Source organism: Antedon bifida, chromosome 8 (genome assembly GCF_963402885.1).
Source record: "Antedon bifida chromosome 8, ecAntBifi1.1, whole genome shotgun sequence".
Taxonomy (NCBI): Eukaryota; Metazoa; Echinodermata; class Crinoidea; order Comatulida; family Antedonidae; genus Antedon; species Antedon bifida.
Window position 1 is genome coordinate 21,667,939 of NC_136233.1, and position 25,878 is coordinate 21,693,816.

General features: G+C 33.8%; 2 protein-coding genes across 2 annotated transcripts in view; one reads left to right on the forward strand and one right to left on the reverse strand.

Annotated features, from left to right (window-relative positions):
- The window catches only part of LOC144850735 (large ribosomal subunit protein bL17m-like), a 65,584-nt gene extending 63,362 nt beyond the window's left edge, over nucleotides 1-2,222 (reverse strand). The window contains exon 1 of the mRNA XM_078708141.1: nucleotides 2,212-2,222. The gene's annotated coding sequence lies outside the window, so the exon portion shown is untranslated. The remainder of the gene's footprint in view (nucleotides 1-2,211) is intronic.
- On the forward strand, nucleotides 158-25,634 carry LOC144850706 (DNA repair-scaffolding protein-like). The gene is made up of 17 exons (XM_078708100.1): nucleotides 158-236; nucleotides 631-787; nucleotides 1,397-1,635; nucleotides 1,895-1,990; nucleotides 2,227-2,429; nucleotides 2,553-2,825; nucleotides 3,701-3,806; nucleotides 4,172-4,407; nucleotides 4,792-4,974; nucleotides 5,445-5,529; nucleotides 5,838-5,975; nucleotides 6,518-6,758; nucleotides 7,232-7,369; nucleotides 7,634-7,727; nucleotides 8,043-8,160; nucleotides 8,328-8,498; nucleotides 22,270-25,634. The coding sequence occupies exons 1-16, from the start codon at nucleotides 225-227 to the stop codon at nucleotides 8,496-8,498; spliced, it is 2,490 nt and encodes an 829-aa protein (XP_078564226.1). The 5' UTR covers nucleotides 158-224; the 3' UTR covers nucleotides 22,270-25,634.
- The last annotated feature ends 244 nt before the right edge of the window (nucleotides 25,635-25,878 follow it).

Here is a 25,878-nt window from a genome sequence, read left to right on the forward strand (position 1 = left end):
TAAAATAATTTATGATAAAACTTAAAATATTTTATAAAACGTATTTAAAATTTTAATTACAAATAAACTTATTACAAAATTGCGCAAAAAAACGCACAATTTTGTTTTTGTGGACATGCGTCGTTGGTTTCAAGAGAGGGCGACAAATTTATAGCAGGCGACAAACTTTATAGCAGCAGACGACAAAAAATAATGTGCGTGAATGACATTAAAAACTAGAAATTATGAAGCGTAAGGTACTGCTAACATTATCTGATGACAAAATAAGCATTTTATTTAGATTTGCTACATATTTTATTTGGAAATGTGGTTGTTTATTAACCATTATATTGCTGTCAAAAGTCGTAGGCTAACCAGCTCACATCCCCTCTCACGTACCCACACCACCACCAGGCGTGTGAGTCCACCTTCATCATCAGGCTAGCTGACTAGGCCTAGGCTATAACTAGCTTATTTCTGCTTGGTATGGTCTAGAAGGATATATATATAGGCCTAGGCCTCCTAGCTTGTAATAAGTCTAGCCTAGGCTAGTAGGGCTACGCCAGCTAGGTAATTTTAAATGTTTAAATTGGGAAAGTAGGCAGCCTACATAATATCTATCTATCTATATAATTTTGTTTTGTTTGGCAGAGATCTGATTGCATTACCAAGTTAAGCAGTAAACAGAATTGTTTGTCCGCCAATGACAGTTGGGATCATTGTCAAGATGGTTTTGATCCGGACATCATTCTTGAAGGTCAAAGGTCTTCTGCTAGGAAATCAATTGGCAGTAAAAAGGGTTTAAAAAGTGGGTGTTTGATTGATATTAGGGAGGTTTCGCAACCTTACGAATACGATAACGAAAACGGATACGTCACACATTCTGAAACTTTTGAGCTGATCCCCATTTCATATCCGTAAAGCGTATTCGTGTTTGACGAATATCACCAGTCATATTCGTAACTACAAAACGAGTATAGTTTTTGATCTATTTTGCACATTTTGCATTTGAATCAGGAATGATTCATGATTATAATATAATTATAGATTTATTGAAGGTAATTTACTAAAGTAGTTTACTAAAATGCCTGGTCAATTTTGATAAATAGCAGTTTTTAAAGTCCCCACTCGCTTTGATGTTACGCTAGGCCTAGGCAGCTAAGCACTAAGCAACACGTACCTGCGCTTCGCTCAATTTACCGCAGTCATATTTTGGACGGCGCCCTGAATATTTCGTTGCCATGCGAAACAGATTTTTACTGGCTTACGAAAACGAATACGTGTGCGTGACGTATCCGTTTTCGTTATCGTATTCGTAAGATTGCGAAACCTCTCTATTATGTTTACTTAAATAATTTTAAAGTTCTCTTTGTTTTTTATTTCATGTTTCTAAACAAAACTATCTTTAAAACTTTAGGTAAATTACTTTCTACTGCAAAAGTAGGGAGCCAACAAGATGATGTCGATATAAGTTGGAGCTCAAGTGAAGATGACAGTGACTCAGCAGATGCACACCCTCTAGTGTTTGAATCACCTGATGCGAGTCCTAAACGTCAGAAGACGTCGTTTAGAAGCATAAGTCATGATGAGATATCCAGTGAAGATCAACAAACTAAACAAGTTATGGTCGAAGTTCAAAGTTCACAAGCATCTCAGGTACTTGTAATATTGTCCCCACTTTATTCCTTGACCCAGTTTTTGTGTATTGTAAAGCTCTGTCTACACTATCAAACTTTATGTGATGTGCCCATATATGGACATGATGATGTCATATCACTACCATAATTGGGCATATCACTACCATATATTTGTGCATATCACTACCATATTTATATGCTTATATAACTTTTATTTTATTATTGTGCATCTATATGTTCCATTGATTGTGGCTCACATTATTTTGTTTACTGTTTAGGCTTCAGAGCTTTTAATATCGGATTATGAATCTACCGAGGAATCGGTTGACAGCGAAGAAGTTGAGGAATTTAAACAAAGCAGCGACACACCACAGGTACAGTATGTATATAAAACTTAATAAAATGATTTTATAAAAACTGGTTATTGGCAGGTTAGGCATGGTTCCCACTAGGACGCAATGTAAGGGTGTAAGACGCAAGCAAGTTGACCAATAAAATGTGACAGTTCCGATGATCCATTGTGTCGTGATTGGTAAAATTACTTATTTTGTGTCCTAATGTGAATCAAGCTTAATACAGCATGTTTTATAACAACTGTTCTTTCACATAGGCATCCGAAACATACAGCATCGGATCCATATCGTCCTCCTTGCCTTCAAGTTCATTGACCTCTAGTGGAGACATTAAAACGGCAACCTCAAAGAAAGGGTCAAACCTTATCAACTTAATGAAGCAACAAATAAAATCACCTCAGACAGAGACCGACGAAAATGAACCACTGGATTCGGCCAAAAAGAAAAGTAAATATCTAAGGTGAGAAACAAAAAATAAATTTGAACTGATTGGAAATTGTTGGGTTTAGTCTGAACAGGCCTCTATTTTAAAGAGTAGAAGACTGACGGATATAGTAGTAACTTGTTGCTTTTGTTCCATTAGAGGTGGTCTTGCTGAAAGGTTACAGAAGTTAATTTCTAGAGAGAGGTCCTCAGTAGCCATGTGGAATCACCATGCTGCAGACAAAGCCAAGGCCAGCGGCACTGCTCTGACTGTTCGTGTACAAAAGATACACATTAGCCGGGGAATATACGTCAGTGAATGCATAGATACAAGTGACATTGAACACAAAGTCCTACATGTGTTATTCTCAACCTCAACTGCTAGGCAATTATGCATAGCTGAAGGGTCCATCGTCACTATATATCCACCATGGTAAGATAACAGGGGGGATATTCAAGTGGGACTTGTAAGGGGATCATTAATTAGGTATAAAATGAAATATGTATCAATATTTAATATCCAATCTGTAGACAGTACTGTTTCAAACTTATTAGATCTCGTTAGTGAAATTACATTTATGATTAAAGATGTATTGTCCCTTTGTCAAATTCCAAAAAAAAAAAAAAAAAAGATTTCGAAAAAAAGTGGGTCATTTTGAAGTATCAAAATAGTTATTAACTTTCACCAAAAATTAGTAGAAAAAAAAATCATTTAACTGAAATACAGACGTTTTTTGGTTCAAAAAATAACTTTGACTTCCAGTCAAAGTTTTCGATCAAAACATATCTCATAATGCAACGTGCTTATTTGGCTACTCTGTATGCATAATCATAAAACTTCCTCGTGATCTGTGTGAAAACACCTTCTCAACCGTGACGAGTTGTAAACAATCCTAATTAGCATCATGCATAATGTATACTCATGGTTTGAAATCTTTGTTTACTTTCACTCGCGACGATTTTCCAGACGAAATGTAATCAAATTAATTTAGCTGTTAATTACGTAAAATTTTTGTTTTTAGCTTTAATATTACTTTGGTATGGCCAATTTAAATTTTGAATATTTTGACCTTCATTTTTTTGTGTTTCAAGGGACAATACATCTTTAAATAAATGATCTGTAAATATGAATAAATTGTAGTTGGGTAGCAATAATTCATAATTGTTTGTAGGGTGGTGTAGTTTTTGCCATTTATCATTATGTTGTGTGTTTTCCCTTCTCTTAGCTTCGTTTCTAACTCCTATACTTCTCTTCTCTATAGGGTATTCCTATACTTTTGATTTACCTAATATTGTTTCATATTGTAGGCAGCGATTAAACTTGCCAAGATACAGTGAACCCATTCTGCTATGCACTCATTACTGTCAACTTGTGGGGCAAGACTCTACCAATGTACCAAGCACCTCAACACAAGTAAGTAATAGTATGCAAATAACAGTAGGAACCCTAAGAGGAACCTTCAGGACCCAGCAAGGTGACCCCTGAATAGTGGTTTGCCAGTGTTAAAAAATATATTTTGCCTTGCTTCACAAGAGAGTGTTGCTTTAAAGTTCTGTCCACACTATCAAACTAGTTTGACAAAAACAAGTAATGTGCCCAAATATGGTAGTGATATGACATCAACATGTCCATATATGGGCACATCACATTTTTTTGTCACATAAAGTTTGACAAAGCTTAATATACAGAAATCAAAGAGAAAAAGTAAAACAAATGTATTCATACTAACTTAATACTACATCAGCAGTATAAACCATTTTTTAAATAATATTTTATAGACTACAACAAGAAGAAAGATGACCTTTGACACAGAGCCTTCTGATGACCAATCGGCAGTAAGACCTGTTCTGGAAGAGGTTACCATTCAACCAGTTAAATCCGTCAATGAGGATGACCAAGCCTCGGACTCGATACTGGACAGCATTGCGGACAGTAGTGGACATAGCACAAAAGGGATGTGTATTCGAGCAACAGTACAGAGAGTATGTTGTTATAATTCACTAACAAATGACAAGTAAGAAGTTATACAATTTTTGTCATTTTTTTTTTAAAGAAAAAGAAACAAATTATTTTGTGTTATTGTATATCCAAACTAGAAAGGCACTCACAGAGCGCAAACAACCACCTAGAGGCATATGAAATATAATGATGTGTTACCATACAGCTATGAAACCAACCTTTAAAATCGGGCAATATCTTTTTGAGTAATCCTGCTAACTAACAAATATAGAAAGAAACAAACAAATACTATTGACCACATAACCTCTCGCCATTCTAGTTGTGGTGATAAATAAATCTAGCCTTTTATTACCCCTGATAAAAGCCTGATCTGCCCAAATATGGTAGTGATCTGCCCAAATATGATAGTGATATTTTGAAACTGTCTTTGATCTTACAGACCTGATTGTACACCTAACATCCAGTGGTTTATGTTGCTTCAAGATATCAGAGGAGTATTCTGTGAGATGCATTTACCAGACGACTGTCATCACAGTGATTCATGGAAGGAATATTTTAATGCTGAGGGCAACACGTTGATATTCAAGGGAGCAAAAGTACTACAAAGAACAAAGCGTTCAAGGTGAGGAATATTTGTGGTTTTATAGCTGAGTGCTATGCCTGGTTCAAGTAAATACTGTACTAAATTTCGTCCCTGATTTATAGAGAGAGGGGGTAAACCAAAGCTATCAAACAACATGATACTTTGCTCGTTCGGTGGATCAAACATTAAGGTTTTGGATGCGATACGGTTATGCCCGATGTATGGTGTACATAGTCTAGAATTTTATGATTTTTGCATGATTTTGTTAAAGCCAAAACGCATATCAAAGTCTGTTACAATAGCCTATTGTTTAATAGCCTTGGGTCAACTAAGGTCATTGAGTAGGAGATTTGTTTGATTCATTTGTTTTAGCAATACCTCTTTTTTTTAGTCTTTTGGGATTCTTCATAAAAGTTCATGATCGTGATGTTATACATGGTAAAGACCACAATCTGTATTTATATATTGCACATACATTATTTTGCATTACAATTTTGGTTTTTTTTTAGGTCTTCTAGATTGTTTAGTATGCTTGATTCCATGTGGCCTCCCAGTGACGAAATTCTCCCAGCAAGTTTTAACAGCCAATCAGATGTAAGGTTACATATAAGTTTGTTAAAAGTGCTGTGCATCATATTTGTGAGCTTTCATTTCGGGACACTAGGCAAGGGTGCCTTTAAGAAACCGTTTTTGGTTTGGTCTAAATACATAAATATGCATTCTTCTTCAAATATAAAAGTACCTACAAATGTAAGACCAATTCTATGGTATACAAAATATATGGTAGTGATATGACATCATCATGTCCAGCAGTCCATATATGAGTGCATCACATTTTTTGTCACATAAAGTTTGATAGTGTAGACAGCTTTAATAATGAAGTCATTATCATATTTACACAGAGTGAACAAGCATCTCATATCTTGCCAGCACCTTCATTCTGTTATGTACTAAAACTAGATAGTGATGTCATCACTAAGAGTAATAAACAACATGTCATATATAGAAGCTCAACAGAATGCAAGCTGAACACAGTCGGTGTAAGTAGTGGCAAGGTTTTATGGACGCATGCATTGATGATTTTGGGGGCCTCGTAAACATATTGTGATGTCTCGTGGCATAACCCCTGCTTTGCGACACCCCTACTCAGTGGACACCTGTGAAACATATAAGGGGCAATATATGTCTTTACAGCCAAATGCTATTTAGGGGTCCCAGAACACCTCCTTTGGACACTCCTATTCAGGGGATGCTTTCTTGTGAAACGAATAATAATAATATCCTGGATTTATATAGCGCCTAATGTTGTGAGCGCTTTACATAAACTAATATGAAACAAGGGAATTCCAACCATGCCAAAAAAATGCAAACCGAAGTAAGGGATACACCTTCGTCGCTAACCAGGGATCGGTCTAATTGAAGCCCGGTCAGCACCAGTTGTGTCTCGGTCATCCCGAATGAAAGGAAATATGTGTTTAAACATTAAAGGGATTGGGGTCCCGAATTTGTCCCTTTAATAGCTTCTAATATACTGTAGTTTGATTTCTGCTAAAAACATATTTGAATATTTTCTTTCTTACAGAGTGTATCACGAAGAATAAGCCTTTATTCAAAAGTGTTGTACAGCACATGTACGTCAACAGACAAACACGCTTTGAAAAGAATTTATCTTACTGACCCTTCACTGGGCAAAGGTCACAGGTCAGATGCTGCCGAAATGAACTGGTTTGCATACAGGTGTCTGTTATTGGATGCATCATGTGTTGTGGAATCGAAGCTGATAGGCCATGTGTTTATGTTTAAAGATGTGTTTTTAGAAAACGGTATGTGTCATTATGATCTCACTAATAATTACATCATAATCATCATTATAATTATCTTTCACTGCTGTCATTACTTCTTCATCATTATCATAATCATTATCATAACTCATTGTAATCATCTGTATTATTATCATCACCATCCTTATAAACATAAATAAAAATAAATAAGTGTGATGCCCAACAAATATGGTAGTGATATGCCCAAATATAGTAGTTATATGAAATCATCACATTTTTTGTCACATACAGTTTGATAGTGTAAACAGAACTTAATATATTATTTAAATCTAAATATCAACTGGCATATTTTATTCAGGAGGTACCCTGTATAAATTATTAACATAAATAAACTTAAATAATGTTGGTATGTTTATTTATTTTACAAAGAGTAAATTAAATAAACACATTTTCAGGCATTATTTTATAATTATATATATAGTATTTAAAAATATTATTCATAATTTTAATATTAGGTGAACTTCATGCAGACAAGTATAGCAGGATTGTGAGGGTTAATGATGCATGTGTATTTGAAGAATACGAGAATGTTGATATAGGTTTACAGCCATTACAAGCTGATTGTAATAAGTTTGAGCTTGTATCGTTACAAGGTAGGGGATCGCTGAGTTGATTATGCACTATGGGAAGAGGTAGGGAGGATGGGAAGGTGTAGAGGTGGGGAGTGGGGAAGATGGAATGGGAAAAATATGACATGATAACTTAGAGGGGCTTATAAGCAATATGAAAATCAGGTATGACAGCCATGAGGGACAATGAGTAAACAATTTTTTCCTGAATATGCAAGTCCCGAAGGAGGGTTACCACTGTAACTAATTCTATATTATATATAAGTTATACAATTATTTATGTTGTAGGAGAAGTTATTGGGGCTGACGAGTCCAGTGCTTACCAGTGGTCAGTGTGTGGTCAGTGTGGATCTGACAAGCTGTGTGCCTCATCTTCATCAATGTAAGAACTTAAAATGAAATTTGTACAGTACATTTATTTTAACTAGAATTAATGGTGTATGTTGTGTGCGATTATTGCAAATTTTGTAACCGAAATGTAATATATTAATGTAAACTCTGTCTACACTATCAATGTTTCTGTGACAAAAATATGTGATGTGCCCATATATGGCCATGTCATATCACTATCATATTGGGCATATCACTACCATATTTGGGCACATCACACTTTTTGTGTAGACAGAGTTTTACTGAATCTACTATCCTTTTCAATTTTAATTAATTTGTTAATGCTGTAGAACATGATATCTTACAGAAATGATCAGTTTTATTGCCAAACATGTAAAATGAACATCACCTCAACTGATTTAAAGATGTACTTAGAAGTGTATATAAGGTGTGCAACAGTAAAACAAGCCCAGGTCAAAGTTCAGGTAGGTTGGTCCATTACAATATGGAGCCTTCGCTTGCTACAACCTAAGACCTACTGTATGAATATTGTTGTTGGTCGTCGTCTAAAATGTATATTAGGTTTTTGGTTGTTTTAATATTGAAAATTATTTCAATAAATTAAAGTTTGAAGTTTTCTTTTTTTTTATAGTTATTACAGTCATCTATTGAAAAGATCTTACCACCAATCACACCAGAGGTAAAGTCACAAGGATTTGACATGCAAAGCATCATGGGTAAACAGCTTGGACCAATCAGTGCAATTGTTAGAAATACTTCGCAACATCCAAATCAGTTTAGTTTGGAAGAAATTAAAATTTAGGTAAGCGACACAAATTTATAATTTCATTTATCCAAAGAATAAACATTATCTCTTAGTGTACGTAAATTCTGTAATCCGATTGGTCAATATGTATGAGATATAATTCCGTATTACACCCATTTACTCAGTCAAGCGGATCAGAAGAATAATATATCCGTATTACCTGTTTGATGTTTCTACGCTCGGGTTGTTTATGTATTGTATTTTTATCTTTGAGTATGAACCCGTATTCGACGGTCTGTAAAAAAAGCTAATCGTAATCGTCGAAAGCTTCCTATTGTTGTTGTGATAGCTAGGGGTCAAAATGGATGAAACTAAGAGATAAAATCGTTACACCCTGCTTGTTCTTACGAAATACGGGAAATATCTACGTTCTGGTTCCATATTCCATTCGGCCTTCAGCCTCATGGAATATGGAACCAGAACATAGATATTTCCCGTATTCCGTGAACAAGCAGGGTGTAACTAATAATATTTGACGGAGTATAATCCCATATTCAGTTTTAATCCCACCCTGTAATTTATGCTTATTTTGAAATTCAAGTATATTCCCACCCCTTAAATTTTTCAAATTATGGATGGAGCCCATTATTGTCATGTCAAGTAATTATCGACCTTAATAAATAAAAATATAATTAAGCAATTTCCAACTCAATAATGTAAAGGTTTAAGTTATTGCTTAAGAATAAATAAAATGTTTCACTTAAGTGAAAAGATTGATAAATGGGAGATTTAGTTGTCAATAATAGAGGAATCACAATCAGCTATGGACGGACTTCTTGTTGTTTGTTTGTGGACTAAGTTAATATTGGAGGCTTTATTTATAATGGAATATACCACATGCCATAATAGTTAAAGGTCCAATGCTTGTAATATTTCACATAAAATACCTAGTTTTTTACTTGAGTCGATAAATATTTAAGGGTTTTCATTTAGTGGTATTCATTAGATCAATGGTGTTTTCCTTAACCTAAAGCTCTGTCTACACTATCAAACAAATTTGACGACAAAAAAGTATGATGTGCCCAAATATGGTAGTGATATGCCCAAATATGGTAGTGATATGACATCATCATGTCCATATATGAGCACATCAAACTTTTTTGTCACATAAAGTTTGATAGTGTAGACAGAGCCTTAGTGTGAATGGTGAATACAGCCATAGACATCCGTGAGTTATAATAGTTCCTTGACTTTGTCAGTAGGTTCAAGTTTATACCACTGTACTTTTGACTTTACATCATTACACAAAACAAAAGTATTTTTATCAACTTTGCTATATATGAACTTTATTTCTACAAAAAAAAAACTGGTGCTAAAGCTCTGTCTACACTATCAAACGTTATGTGACAAAAAATGTATATATGGACATAATTAATGTAATTATTATTATTATTATTATTATATTTCTTTACCCAGGGTAGCCCAAACAGCTTAAACTGGTTTTCATTGGATATGATGATGTCATATCATTACCATATTTGGGCACATCGCACTTTTTTTGTCAAACTAGTTTGATAGTGTGGACAAAGCTTAAAGGTCATTTAAAAATATTCCTTGAAGTGTAGCCAATTGTAAACAAAGACATCATACTTTTCTTTGTTCGTAGTTTCGTTAATCGCAACTATCAATATTTAGGAACAGGGTTTACAGATAATTACCCCTGGAATTTGAACAAAAGATTTGTAGCTAATTGTCACTTATTAGTCATCTGTGATAATTGCTTTAAGGGAACAAACATAACTATTTGTGACTTTTGTGACAATTTTTACATTTTATTTGACACTTGTTTTTTTGTTCCACTGTGTTTTGTCACTCATTATGATAATCGCTATAACTTGACACCATAATTATCTCTGACAACTTGAACATTTCCTTATTAAAGCACTTAATTGTCACTTAGCTTTATTTTATTTTTTTAAACCCATTGATTGTGATAATTACTTTCAGAAGAAAACATAACTAATTGTCACTTTTGTCACAAAAGTGACAATTTCCACTTGAACAAATTTCCTTCAAAAGTACTTTAGGTTTTGTTTTTACATAGTGACATCTGAGACTCCTATTGTGATAATTACATTACTAAAATGACATTAATGACAAATTGTGACAATTTTAATGACAAATATATGTGACAATTTTAATGTCATTTACTTGACCTATTTTTATTAATATTCAATTACTATTAAGAGACTGAGTTGTCATAGTTATTGGTGGTTTATGTTTTACATGTCACCTATTAGTTACAAATTAATTACTTCTAACTAGAAACTCAAACTAAAAGTGACATTAGTAAGTAAAACAGTTAATGATAGTGACATTCCACTTGAACCGATTTACTTTAGCCTACTATTAAAGTATTTTATTTGTAATTATAGTGAGGCAGTTCCGTTCAATGTCCGCATTACTGAACTATATTCCTGGTATTATTTCACCTATTTTAAATTAATAGTACATATTGTAGTCTCACACTCTCTTCTTTCAAGTATTATTTTGTTAGTCTTCCAATACAAAATTGTCATAAATTAGCTAAATTTAGTCGGGATATATTTTTTTTTTATGATTACGATTGTTCAACAACCTACCCAATGATTGCTAATGTACTTCCCCTACCATTGAAGTCAATTAAGGAGACACCTTCGCGACCCAGCAGTGTGTCCCTTATTAGTGTCCCTTTAATAATATTTCTCCTTGTTCGTTTCATGGGAAAGTGTCGATGGTACCCTTAATATGAGTGTTTTGAATAGGAGTGTAGTTTCTCCATTCTCCAACACCCTCTCCACCCCCTTCTCTCTATCTTCCTCTTCTCTCCCTTCCTCTCTATCCCTCCTCTTTATTCCGCCTCTCTATTCCACTTCACTCCATCCTCCCCTCTTTCCTCTCTCTCCTCATCTTCTCTTCCTGCCTCTCTCCACTTCCTCTCTCCATGTCCTCTATACCCTCTTCTCTCCCCACCCCCTCTCCTTTCCCCACCCCCTCTTCTCTCCCCACCCCCTCTTCTCTCCCCCACCCCCTCTTTTCTCCCCTTTCCAAACATTGTTTTTGATACCAATACAAGAAAGTACACCTGGACCAACCAGCTGTTTATGTGAACTGAGTTGGAAACTAACAATATATTTGATTGATGGTTTAAACAATCTAACCTGGTGATTGTATGCTAATTCCTACCTGTCAAATATTAATGAGATCCTTGAGTAAACATGGATACACTGTAAACAATGTATCAGCTGGTAAATATTATTCAAGTAGAGGGTATCACCTGAATCAGTGTTATAACAATGTTGGTGGTGACTCATCACTGTTTAATTAATATTTAGAATGAATTCTGTACAGAATCCATCTCCAATATTCGACCCTTTATTATATCTAATCTATTGATTGTGTTTGCTGTTTGAGTCCCCCGGATCATTCTTGCTTGTATTTTTTATGTAAAATCCGGAATAAATTGATATATTCTTTCTTCCATCCCCTATCACTCCTTTCACGTGTTTTTCCAATCCCACACTCTACCCCTCCCTATTATGTTTTCAACATCCTCTAACTTCTTTTTCAAACTCGCCCTCCCTATCCATTATCAATTAAACCCTTTTCCATCCTGCTTCATCCCTCGAAACACTCTACCCCTCCCAAGAACACTCTACCCCTCCCAAGAACACTCTACCCCTCCCAAGAACAATCTACCCCTCCCAAGAACACTCTACCCCTCCCAAGAACACTCTACCCCTCCCAAGAACACTCTACCTCTCCCAAGAACACTCTACCCCTCCCAAGAACACTCTAGCCCTCCCAAGAATAATCTACCCCTCCCAAGAATAATCTACCCCTCCCAAGAACACTCTACCCCTCCCAAGAACATTCTACCCCTCCCAAGAACACTCTACCCCTCCCAAGAACACTCTACTCTACCCCTCACTTCATTATCCACACCACCCACCCTATATCCCTTACATATTCCATTCCCTACTCATTCCATTCTTTCTACACTGCTGTCAGATTTGGTTTCAATGACCTTGAGCGTCAAAGTCACTTCTGTCAAGTGAACAAACAGGAACCGGTTTGAAACAATAGAGCAAACACTTGTTGTCTGAAGCATGTGACTTGTGCCGTGCATAACAGGAATGCCCATAACACCAGGAAGTATCATTTCTATTAATCTATTATGCTAGTAATAATACAGTCACGAGACGAACCGGCAATTCCAAAATGCTTTCTCTACTGTTAGTCCTGTTTTATACTTAAAGAGAAACTTCACAGAATTACTAATTTTTTTGAATACCCGAGGTGATAGAAATGGATTTTTAAGTACAGTATATTAATAACTTTGAATTCCTCAGATATTTTTAATAAATTACTTTATAATAATATGACCTTATTAATAATAATTATTATTTATTATTAAAAAAGTATAATAAATATAGCCATCTATATGGGCCTAATATAAGGTATACAAAAGCAAATCTTATCATAGCAACACATTTGCTCCATGTTCTGACTAAAGCTCTGTCTACACTATCAAACTTTATATGACAAAAAAATGTGATGTGCCCATATACGGACATGATGATGTCATATTACTACAATATTTGGGCATATCATCACTACCGTATTTAGGCACACTTTTTTGTCAAACCAGTTTGATAGTGTAGACAGAGCTTTGGAACAAATTTTATTCCAAAAATGTGAATGCTTCAAACTTGGTTTGCACTAAAATACATTTAAAAGGAGTAAACTTGAGAATTTGACCAATCATGACAAGCAGAAATGTTGTTGATCTGTCGTTTCTTATTGCCATTGCGTTGTGTCCTTGCTCTGGATCCTAGTGGGAAGTTTATTAAAAAATAACATTTCTTGAATTTCAAGTGTTTACAACAAAATCAATTTATATTAATTGATAATAACCATAATACATAAATAAATCCTGATTGAATTATATCAACTGTGCTTCGGCGTAAGTAATTGTATCTTTAAATTCTCCTGCGGTTATTGAACTGCGTTTTATCGTCATTGTGACAAATACAAAGTAGTCATTTTATCGCCAACAGATTGTTTATCATTTTCCAGATATTACGTTTATAATATAACAATCAACATGAGGAACAATGGAACAAGAGTGAAAGTACACTAGCGTCATAAAAGCAACTGAGAAATATTAAGCTCTGTCTACACTATCAAACTATTTGACAAAAAAATGTGATGTGCCCAATATGGTAGTGATATGCTTAAATACGGTAGTGATATGATGTCATCATGTCCATATATGGGCACATTTTTGTCACATAAGGTTTGATAGTGTAGACAGAGCTTTAAAAGAATACTTTCAGGGGAATCCCTGTTAGAGAGTCTTTTATGACTCATGAGGAATGTCTCCACCTTAATAGTTGGGATCTCCAATTTTGGGTTATTTTATAAACTTTTTGTTTTTTCTTTTGCACTTTGAGTATAACTTGACACATCTGCACCTTCTTAATCCACCCCATATTTTATATTCTCGGAAATCTTAAAATATCCATAGCTTAGTAAGTCTGGGACGACGTGACCCTACCCCGTACAAGTAATTGGAACAACCACATCATTTAATTGATTTAAGAAAGTCTTGCTTTGAGTGACATTTCTGTTTAGTCAGCATGTATATTTTGGCATGTAGTAGTAGTAGTGATCATTTCAGGATCAGAAATACATTAAAGATTGGCTATAATAGTAATATAAATTAGGGTTTAAAATTAGTTGTAAGGTATGATCAAGGAGTGGGAAGACTCTTATGTGTGATATCAGCGGTTTTTACCCACAAGAGACTATCTACAGATATATGTACTTTCATGATTCATCTATTCCTGTTTCAGTACTCCACTGAGTCCAATGAACAATATGTAACTAAATAGGTAATTTTAAAGATGTACTGACCTCCTAAAACATGAAAAATGAAGATTAATATAGTCAGACTTTAAATAAGCAATTTATTAGTTTTAATCAAGGTTTTCACTTCCGTAGGAAAAAAGTGAACAAAAATAATGGTTTAAAATAATGGTTTAGATACTGTTTTAAAAAACTATTTTTTTGCTTTAAATTACAATTTTTTCAGGTAAATAATTTATTTTTTCGACCCGATTTTTGGTTAAAGTTAATAACTATTATGTGACATTTAAATGGCATATTCACCAAAAAAATTATCGTTTTAGGGGGACAGTATCTTTAAGCTAAAATTGTGTGTTTTTGTGAAAGACACTATGTCCATCACGTTTTTTTCAAACGCTATTCGCTAAATACTATGCAGTTACTGCCATTTTGTGGTGTCACTGACAAATTGCACGTCTTTCATTGATTTGAAATGGATATATCTAATATAGTGCATCTTTATTTATTCAATATAATGCATATATTTGATTTCCAGATAGGCTGCTGTTAGCAAAAACCAAATTTGGTATTATACTATTCACCTATCTGTATCGTTATCTTTTAACATACAAATTAAATAGTAAGTGGGGGCCTTCCCAATCAGATAATGAAGAAGAAATCGATAAATAACAAAGGTTATAACCGGACAGTCACTTTGTTTGACAATTATTGTAACTTTGTGGTATTATAATAGGCTTTCTTGCTACAACATTATACCTGGGTTCAAGTCATGCTACTGATTTTCTTCTAGCGCCAGTGCGCCCTCTTGTGCTGGCGATGTTTGTTCATTGGTTGCTACGATTCCCATGTTGTTGTATTGAGTTATGATTGAGAGTCATTAAAATACATTAATTTATGCACATTACATTGGCTTATGTGATCTGTAGAGTGGTGACATATCACTTCAACCTTACATAGTTCCACCTTAAAGCTCTGTCTACACTATCAAACTTTATGTGGACAAAAAATATGATGTGCCCATATATGGACATGATGATGTCATATCACTACCATATTTGGGCATACCACTACCATATTTGGGCATACCACTACCATTTTTATTCTTTGTCAAACTAGTTTGATAGTGTAGACAGAGCTTTAGAATTAATATACAGGGATTCCCATAGAGTATCGTGTATAGAATATTATTGGCAATTTGTTTTTATATCTACCCAAGCAAACTATACCCTTTCATCTATTTTTATATCGCTTCCTGTACTTGTCCATTATTTATTTATAAGCCAGAAACACCCATGGCAAACAGGATCTAACTCAATATAACCAGACATAATGTTATTCCAGTGGTCAATTCCACAAATAAAAAATAGATTTAGATAGATTGTTTATCACTGTATACCATTGTATTGCTTATGGGAACAGACTTAAAATCTTAGCCGACACCTATAAAGATGCCATGTGACTCTACTTAAAGTCATGTGACCTAACTACAATACAAGTCACATGCTTTCTCAAGGTAATTCCTTGTTTTGTGATGGATTTCCTGGATTGCTTGTTTGTGGAGATTCCGTGCGTGTGTGTGTTTGCTTTCGTTTTGTACTGTACAGTATAACAATTGAAACAGTAGTGGAAGTAGTCATTTTCCTATCAATAACTTAAACAAAGAGGAAATATTTTAGTTAGGTATTAAGATCCTGGTTGGCGTGATGAGGTGTGGGAGAAATTATGATTGTTCAGGCAATGAAGGAGAATTATAGAAAATTATTTTAACCTAGTTCTTTAATTCAATTAGCCTGAACTAAATTATACTGGTCATCATAAATTTAACACATTTTCTGAGGTATATTTGACTGTGAGTTCAACAGTATAAAACCAAACTCTGTGTTTAAAGCTCTGTATACACTATCAAACTTTATGTGTCAAAAAAATGTGATGTGCCCATATATGGACATGATGATGTCATACCACTACCATATTTGGGCATATCACTACCATATTTGGGCACAGAGCTTCTGTAGTTTAAATACACACGATATACACACTATGGTGTTGAGATCCTGTTGAATATTCATGTTAACTGTAAATGTTAGCATAAACGATAGCGGATGTTGGTTTTTTTTTTTTTTGCTTGACAGCAAACAAACAAATTGTTTACGCTTAATTTATCTGTCAGAAAAGGAACAATAGAACAATAGTGAATATTGTTGTTATAATTGTTTTTTCCAAACAATCAAATCATTGAGGAAGTTGGTTTGTAGCGTTTTCTAGTAGTTTCTTCCTTCTATTAACTTTGCCCTTCATAAACAGCAACCCAGCAATGATTTCATAACTGAAAGAACATAATAATTTGATATTTTACTATTTACAATAGAACTCCTATTAAGAAGACACCTTCAGGACCCAATATAGTGTCCTTTTATATGGGTGTGCCCTGAATAGGGGTTGTCCCCTGAATAGATGTTGTCCCCTGAATAGATGTTGTCAGTAACTTGTTAAAACATTTCCCCTTCACTTCACAGAAAAGTTTCCCCTAGATAGGGGTGTCCCAAATGAGGTATTCTAAGCCCCCTCTGCCATGCTTGCAAAAAACGTTTTTAAATAGGGATTTGATGTAACTTGTAAGATGTCGCTTAAGCTCTGTCTACACTATCAAACTCGTTTGACAAAAAAGTGTGATGTGCCCAAATACGGTAGTGGTATGCCCAACTATAATGGTAGTGACATTACATCATAATGTCCATATACTATATATGGGCATATCACATTTTTTTTGTCAGATAAAGTTTGATAGTGTAGACAGAGCTTTAGAAAGTATTTTTTAATTTTTTAATATGTTTTACAAGTTATCATTACATTTTTAATAAAATGATTTAATATTCATGTGATCCTGACAACATTTGGTGTATAATTTACTACTACTATATGAATGACATCATTGCTGTTTGTGTATTGTACGTGACACTTTACAATATGTTCTGTAGCACCATACACACTATGGTACCAATCACCACCCAACCCTAAAGTTCTGTCTACACTATCAAACTAGTTGGACATAAAAAGTGTGATGTGCCCAAATATGGTAGTATTATTTATTTATTCAATTTTCTGCCATATACAATACAAAGAAGACAAAACAAATATAAAAGGCAAGGAAAGACCAAACAAGTGCTAAATACCTATGCTAGCTGATCAACCCAGAACAGAGCACAGAAATAAACTAAAACAAAAATTACATTCAAATATTTTTCTTTTTTTTTTTTTTTTTCATCATATAATACATTACAAAGGTGGTGATTGATATGCCCAAATATGGTGGTGATGACATCATCGTGTCCATATGGGTACAGTAACATCACATTTAGTGTCACATAAAGTTTTATAGTGTGGACAGAGCTTAAGTTGTAATTAATACAATTTGTGTATACAACATGTAAAAAGAAAACTATTTAGGAAGTGCAAAACCACACGTAGACATCCCCACCTTTCTCTAGTAGTGGTATACTTAAGTAATCAAGTAAGATCCGTTCTTTTATTAAGCACACACTGGTACTCCAAGTCAAGGAGACGTATTAAAGTCTAACAGGTAAATATTCTGACCCAGAAATACAGTACTAAGAAATTATGGTAACTATTATTGTTCTAAGAAAAAAAAACTCTGGATTAAAAAAAGTTTCATGGATTAAATGAAACATATATAATGGAATAATTATATAATTATTAAAATGACACCTCCAAATTAAGATCACGTTTTTGAGACATAGATTCTCAAAAGTATAAATTGTCTTTAAATGTTAAGGGGACACTTTCCTGTGAGTGTGAAGGGAATATATATGTTTTAAGACTACAGACAACCCCTATTCAGCTGGGGACACCGCTATTAAGGGGACACTTGTTAGGTCCTAAAGGTGTCCACCTAATGGGGGTTCTACTTAGTTACGTACAAATACTAGAACTAGCAATTAGTCTATCATTCTTGAACATGACACATCAATATATATCTTTTGGCAAACTTGTCTTGCCATAGATTACTGTATCTATACTTGCCGGTATTACAGTCCTTGTTCAAATATTGATTTTGAAGGTTTTAGTGGAATCTGCCAAACCACATACAAATCCATCCAACCATTTTAGCAGTGATGTGGCACTAGGGTGGAAATCTGTGAAATCTTCTGACTCACTGTGGTTAAAGTAGCAGTTCTGATCATTTTATAGGCCTTATTAAATTACTCCATTATGATTTATGGAATTAAATAATTAGATTCACAGGGACGATACTGTAAAAAATTGGTTTTTTTTCGTCTAGCCCTACTATAGTAGAATCCTTTGGGACACCCTATTAAGTGGAAACCTTTACATGAAATAACTTAGCTGATACATATTTTAACACCGTCACCCCCTATTCAGTTGGGGACACACCCCTTTTAAGCCCTGAAGATATCCTTAATAAGGGTTCTACTGTTCTCTAAATAAATTTAGATGACTCATTTATAGCGGTGTCCCCTGAATAGGAGTTATCCATAATGTATGTTATCCCTTGTTGATTTCATTGGAAAGTGTCTCCTAATAGGGGTGTCCCTTTAATAGGGATGTCCCCTTTATAGTGTGTCTGTCCCCTTTATAGTGTGTCCCTAGTGGGGGTGTCTCCTTTATAGTGTGTCCCTAGGGGAGTGTCCCAAAGCAGGGGTTCTACTCTAATCCATTGATTTTAAATTCCCCTTTAAATTTGCTGTTTTTACGTGTAATGTTTCGTCATCTTATCATAGATTAGTTATTCAAGATTAAATAAACAACATAGATACCAGCTTATATATTTGTTTTACTTAAATGTAGTCATTGACGTGTACACTACCTTAAACTTGGCAAATTTCTATTTTTAGTGATGTTATACTTGAATCACTTTGAAAATTTGATATACTAAAGATTAAACTTCAATCATATAAGTCATATAATTTGATTAATTACCTTATTTGGGTGTAGTCTAAAGCTCTGTCCACACTAACAAACTTTATGTGAAAAAAAAATGTGATGTGCCCATATATGGACATGATGATGTCATATCACTACCATATTTGGGATTATCACCACCATATTTGGGCACATCACACTTTTTTTGTCAAACTAGTTTGATAGTGAAGACAGAGCTTTAGGCATCTTTTTGGGAAAAAGATTAGTGGCCTGTCAAATATCAGACATCAATGTTAACCATATTACCTATGCCCACTAAAAATTAATTGGATGTAAGATATTTATAAATTTCATATATAAGATTATTTGTTTAATTTAGTTAATTAATTATGAATTTTTGTTTTAATTGTATTATTAAGATGATGATCCATTCCTAAAAACGTAAACGTTTTCTATTCATTTGATTCCCTGATATATACAAAAAATCTCTGACATCACACATTATTCGATCCCTAAAAATTTGATTTGCTGATTTAAAAATTCATACACAGAATTGTTTATCCTGTTTTCACCAGCTGATAACAATATGAAAATCATAATCCATAAAAAAAATGACATTGAGGTGGATTTGAAGGTCAAATTTATGGGTCAATGTAGGAGTTTTTGTCAACAGGTTCAAAGGTCACATTGAATGTTAATCAGCATTGTATGATGGAAACTTCCAAAGGTATTAATAGAGAGATAATAAATGTATTTGTATTGTTTGATACCAGTGTATAAAATGATTTGATGAGTAAATACAAATGCCATCCATTCATTGTGTTGTATATATAGAGTTGTTATGGTATCAATATAGCAAATACTGCATATCTTTAGATACATACTGACACTGTGTTGTACGATAAAAAATAGGGTAGAACCTCTATAAAGAAATTGTTCTCATCATTGTCCCTTGAATAAGAGTAGGCCATAGTGTTAAAAGATTATTGCCCGTCGTCGGTCCATAAGAAGTGTCCCCTTAATAGGAGTGTCTCCTGGATAGGGGTGTCCCAAAAGAGGGGTTCTACTATTTATAACATTGAAATAATATTGATATGAATTTTCTTAAAATTAATATAAGGTTTAGGTATAGCAAATTAACATTTGAATTCAATGTCATGTCAACAGTTGGATATAATATAAAAGTAGTCTGTCAGTTTCAAATAAACTTCATTTTACCTGTTAAAAGGGAACAGGGGAGTGCATGTCCTTAATGATATCGTTGACCCCCCTGTCACATATAGCAAGTATTGATTATCCTTGCTATTTTAATGGTTGGTTTCATGCCATGCATTAGTTTCTTCCATTTTAATGATTGAGCATGGTACTATTGCATGCTCTTGGTCCCAATGTGTCCCCTTAATGGGGAGTTCTACTGTATTATATTTATTATCTAGATTTAAATGTATCTATACTTTTTTAATAAAACAGTTTGAGTCAAAATGCAGTGTTTATGAGGCAGTTGATTGACACACAATATGAAAATGGTATTCCCTCGTTTTACAACAAACAACTTCTCATCACATGCTTCTACAAAATAATGTTTAACGCAATTAAAATTTGAAGTTTGGAAATATTTACTACTGTTAAATAAAAATTATACAGTAATCCTATAAGTTGTTACTATAGTATTACATTATTTTAGATTTAAAAAGGTCAAGCTAGCATTAAATATAATTTGTCTGTTACATTAATTATGTTTCCACGACCTTTGCCCTTTTAAAATAAAAAATGTTGAGTACGGTACCCTTGAATTAAGCATCACTACCCACGAAATTAAAGTATTTAAACATTTTCTCTCCTGCTGTGACCTCTGCAGTGGAAAATCCTGTTTGCTGTGAGTCGCCCACGCGTTTAATAGGCTTGAGTAGAACCCATTGTGACGTCACGAATATTCATGAGCCTAGAATTTTCCTTTATTGTATAGCTTTCATCATATTACTGTCACTGTGCACTATTTTTTCTCGTGACTCATATTCTTGTGATCAGTGGCTTGCTTGTCTAAACAAGTTCAACAGCCTACTCACATTTTATTATTCATGTTAAGATTTTTCTGATTTGACGACAAGCTATTACTTTAGTGAGCAATTAAAAGCTGACGTGTCACTATATAAATACCGTTTAAAATTAAATATATTCTTGTTGCCTACCATTTGTAACATGGTTTTATACAGTATATAAAATTGTATAAAAACTATGCCCAAGTCAATTCACTTTGTGACCATTTAAATTCATAGATGTCCCTTTCTCTTCTTCTCCCTTGCGCCCCAAACCCCCACACCTCCACCCTCACACCATCCCCTTTCCGGAAAAAAAAACCAGTAGTATATATATACAGTATAAAACTAGTAAATGTCAGCAATTAATTTACTATTCAAACCCAAGGTCGCCTATCCAAATCTTTCCTCCCCCACCCCTCGCTCAACAAAATTAAAAATCTTGGATTGACAATGAAATTGTAATTATCATCTTGTGTTGTATAAAATATATTGTCAGATTATTTAATAAAGTGTGGTGTATATTAAATTAAATATATTTTACCCAAGTTTTTATATTATTGTTGTTGCAGCTTCCTGATGGTTTACTTAAGGAAGGGTGGGTAAAAGGGTACTAGAAAATATCTCCTGATAAAACCATCCACCCAAATGTGGTCTTTAATTTGTAATTTAGTATCAACCTAACTTAAGAAATACCTTTACTCCATGGAAATACAGTATGTAGCAAATACTGTACATAACTGATTAATTATCAAATTTCTGTTTATATATATTGATATTTTGTTTTAATTTGAGGACAATAAGAATAAATTTCCTCCTTGTAAACCGCTGGGTTTCCCGGTCAAATGTTGCGATGCCAGCTGGCTTTAGCTGACCATCATACAATTATTATCATATGTTTGTAATGGGTTAATAAACTTATGGTATTTATTGCAAACTCTTATTTCTACATAGCATAAATCATTTTTGTTCATCCCCAGGTTAGACTTGACTCAAAGACAATGCCACTAAGCTTGCCAAAAACAAGTATGAACTCATGTTGACTGGAGGCAGGCAGGCCGGCAGGCAGGCTCGCTGTTTGCTGCGTTTACTGACCCTATTAACAGGCTGAATTTCCTGGAATCTCATTGGCCTCTAGTTGACTTGAAACTAAAAGTGCACACATCACTGGGAACAGCTGGCAAGAATGTTGTTGAATGCAAAACAACATTGTCAATGCTTATAACCATGGAGGTATACATCCATAATAAACCTATGCAGTATTTTCACTGCTTAAAACCATTCAAAGCATATAAATAAGTAATACAGTAAAACCTCTATTAAGGGGACACTTTCAATGCCCAGCAACGTGTCCCTTTAATAGAGTTGTCCACTATTTAGGGGTTGGCCGTTGCCTTTTAATATGCCATGCCTACATATTTTCACTGCTGGAAATTGAGATGAAAAGAACATCTAAATATGTAATAGTTACAGTGGAACTCTTATTATTAAGGGGACACCTTCCAGACCCAGCTAAGTGTCCCTTTAATAGGGATATCCCCTGGGTAGGGGTGTCCCTGCATATAGGGGTTGGCTGTAGTGTTAAACATATATTTCCTCTTGTTTGTTCTTGAGAAAATGTCCCCTTAATACTGGGTTGTCCCCTGAATATAGTTGTCCCCTGAATATGCAGTATGTATACTGTATTACAACAATTTTCAATAATTCCAAATATTGTATTTAAAGTAAATTAAACACAAATATCTTGATATAAGTTTACCATCATGTAGGCCTATGTGTTGTGTTACCATCTTGGAAATCCCTATTTTCAAAATTGAGTTTTGAAATACACCTGTATTGTATGTTGTGTTTTCATAGTCAATATTCTGGAAAATCCCCACTCGTATATATAATAATCGACAAAAATAGATGAGTTGATTTTCATAGATAGTTTGTTTTTGGAAATACCAGTTTTTTCCGACATACTTTCTAAAAATATTCATTTGAATTTTCATACCTATTTTTAACTATTACGGTACAGTACTTGAAAACTATTCCATACTCCTTTTCCTTCCTACTCCTTTTGAATGACCCCTCTTATCAACATTTGACCTTGTCACACCCTCACACAAACACACAGCTCCCTCTCTCCTCTACGTGCATTTTCTAATTACTCTTGCAAAGTTTAAAGATGTATTGTCCCCTGAAAAAATAATTTTTTGAAATGTTTTTGTTAAATATGGCATGCCATTTTAATGTCACAGAATAGTTATTCACAATTTGTTTATTTATTGCCAAAAATAATACTGTAAAATGGCCTATTCAAAGTCTTTTTTTATAATCTTCATTTTTCATGTTTTTGGGAAACAGTACATATTTAACACCAAAATTTAATATAGCCCTTCAAGTTTAAGTGTCAAATATGTTAGCCTATTCTAGAAACCCCAGTAATTTAAACATGGATGTATGGCTTACACCTGCGTGAAATATCATAGTGGATATCGAATGATTGTATCGGATGATGATCAGAGGTGTTTTCTACAAAATCAATAAGTGAATAGAGTTATTGCTCTGTCTACACTGTCAAACTAGTGTGATTTGCCCAAATATGGTAGTGATGTGCCCAAATATGGTAGTGATATGACATCATCATGTCCATATATGGGCACATCACATTTTTTTGTCACACAAAGTTTGATAGTGTAGATCTAGCTTTAGACTAGAGTTGAAGCAAGTTTAATAATCTATTTACTGATTTTGATTCAATTATTTAAAATCGGTTTCCGGGTAATAAAATTGTCTGCGGTTAGATTTAGCGATGATTCAATGTTTTTTATTAAATAAAACAGAAATATCTGTATTTTTATTTCGTTATTGAGGGGTTGAGGATACCCATCTTAGATTTGGTCTTCTAGAACCAGGTCCTTTTAGACTGCCAAATTCTGGAGACAACCCTATCAATGTATAAATAACTTTGTATTACAATTTGGTCTTTAATTAAAGGTAGAATTAATTTAGTTGTTATATGGTGGTGTACAGTATTTTTTTTAGCGGTTTTAGTCCCTGAATACAACCATGGTTTTCCTATCATTTGGGGCTGTTTTGGTTAAATGTGAATAAATTAAATATAGTTTTTGCCAGCGGAAATATCCATAAATTTATCGAATGGATAATTATCCACCATTTAGTATTAAAAAACAAATTATTCACGGTTTTATTACATTATGGTTCGTCCTATTGTAAGATCACCACTCCACCCAAACGCCACAATTATAATAACCAACGTATGCATTTGAAAATTGCTTCAAACGATTGTTTCCTCCACCACTCAATCGAAAACCACCCTACACCCACCGAGTCCAAAATTCAATATTCAAGTCATACGTATATTTTATATTTTATTTATTGTGTAAATTGTACAGTCAATTAAAATATCGATTATATATTATACTATATTTTATTACTACTGTATGGTAACGTTGTAAACTTGTGTATTATAAATTGTATACAATATTTTAGTATGATTGTTTTGTCAATGATAGATAACATAACATATTTTTATTAGTATTTATTTTTATTTAGTTAACTTGTGTATGTAATTTTGTTGACTTTTTGGTAATTATAATAAACATACCTATTACCTTTAGGTATTTTTGTATTGCCGCTACAATAGCTAAATTCGTATGTTCAGTTGGTTTATATATTATAACTATCTACTACTATTGTGTCTGTAGCCTACTGTAATATATTATCTACATTGCATCAGCTATTCACTGTACCAGCATCTCTCATGTTAATATTAATAATTACCTGTATGCCTTGATACAGCAAAATATTGTTTCTTATTGGTGTCAAATATAATATAATTTCCGATGGTATCAAATGATGTTTCATGGAAATATTTTCGTTTGTGTGCATATCTATCGGTTAACGGTCGAATATTATGTAAAATAGTATGTGTACAGTATCTTATCGGTGTGTAGTCTGCCGTTAAATAAAATACTGATCGTCGGTAACGTTTTTGTCTGCGTGTGATCAGTTTTGGTCGTTTCATCAACGTGTTTGTTCGTATCTGGCGGTTGCAACGATAGAATGTTGTGGTATACACTACCGATAGTCGTTGCACTAAGTTTTGTCCGTGTGCGTATCTGTCAGTGAATAATTGCCGCTTACTTCAGTCAAACAGTCGGTAGAGATCTTTCAATCTCGCAATGATCTTCCTCCAGACGATTTAAATTAAGAGTCACACAGTTTTTAAAACAAACTCAAAAAGCAACTGATTATCATAAAATAGTGAATTTTCATTTCATATCACTAAACTTTGTAACATATATGATCTGGAAAATGCAATAAAATTTAAATTTTATTTGTTTTTGTTTTAATATTTATATCATCGCCATAATTGCTCTCTAATCTACATAGTAAAGCCTGATCATTTAATTCTATACTATCTACAGGAGTACTCATTAACTGCTTGGAAACATATGTACGCAGTCTCGTCTCTGGTATGGCGGCTTCACTGCATTAAAAACATATGTGAGCAGTGTCAATATAAAAATATGTCATGCCAAGCATGCCTTAAACAACTTTAAAAATATCCACAAAGTGCA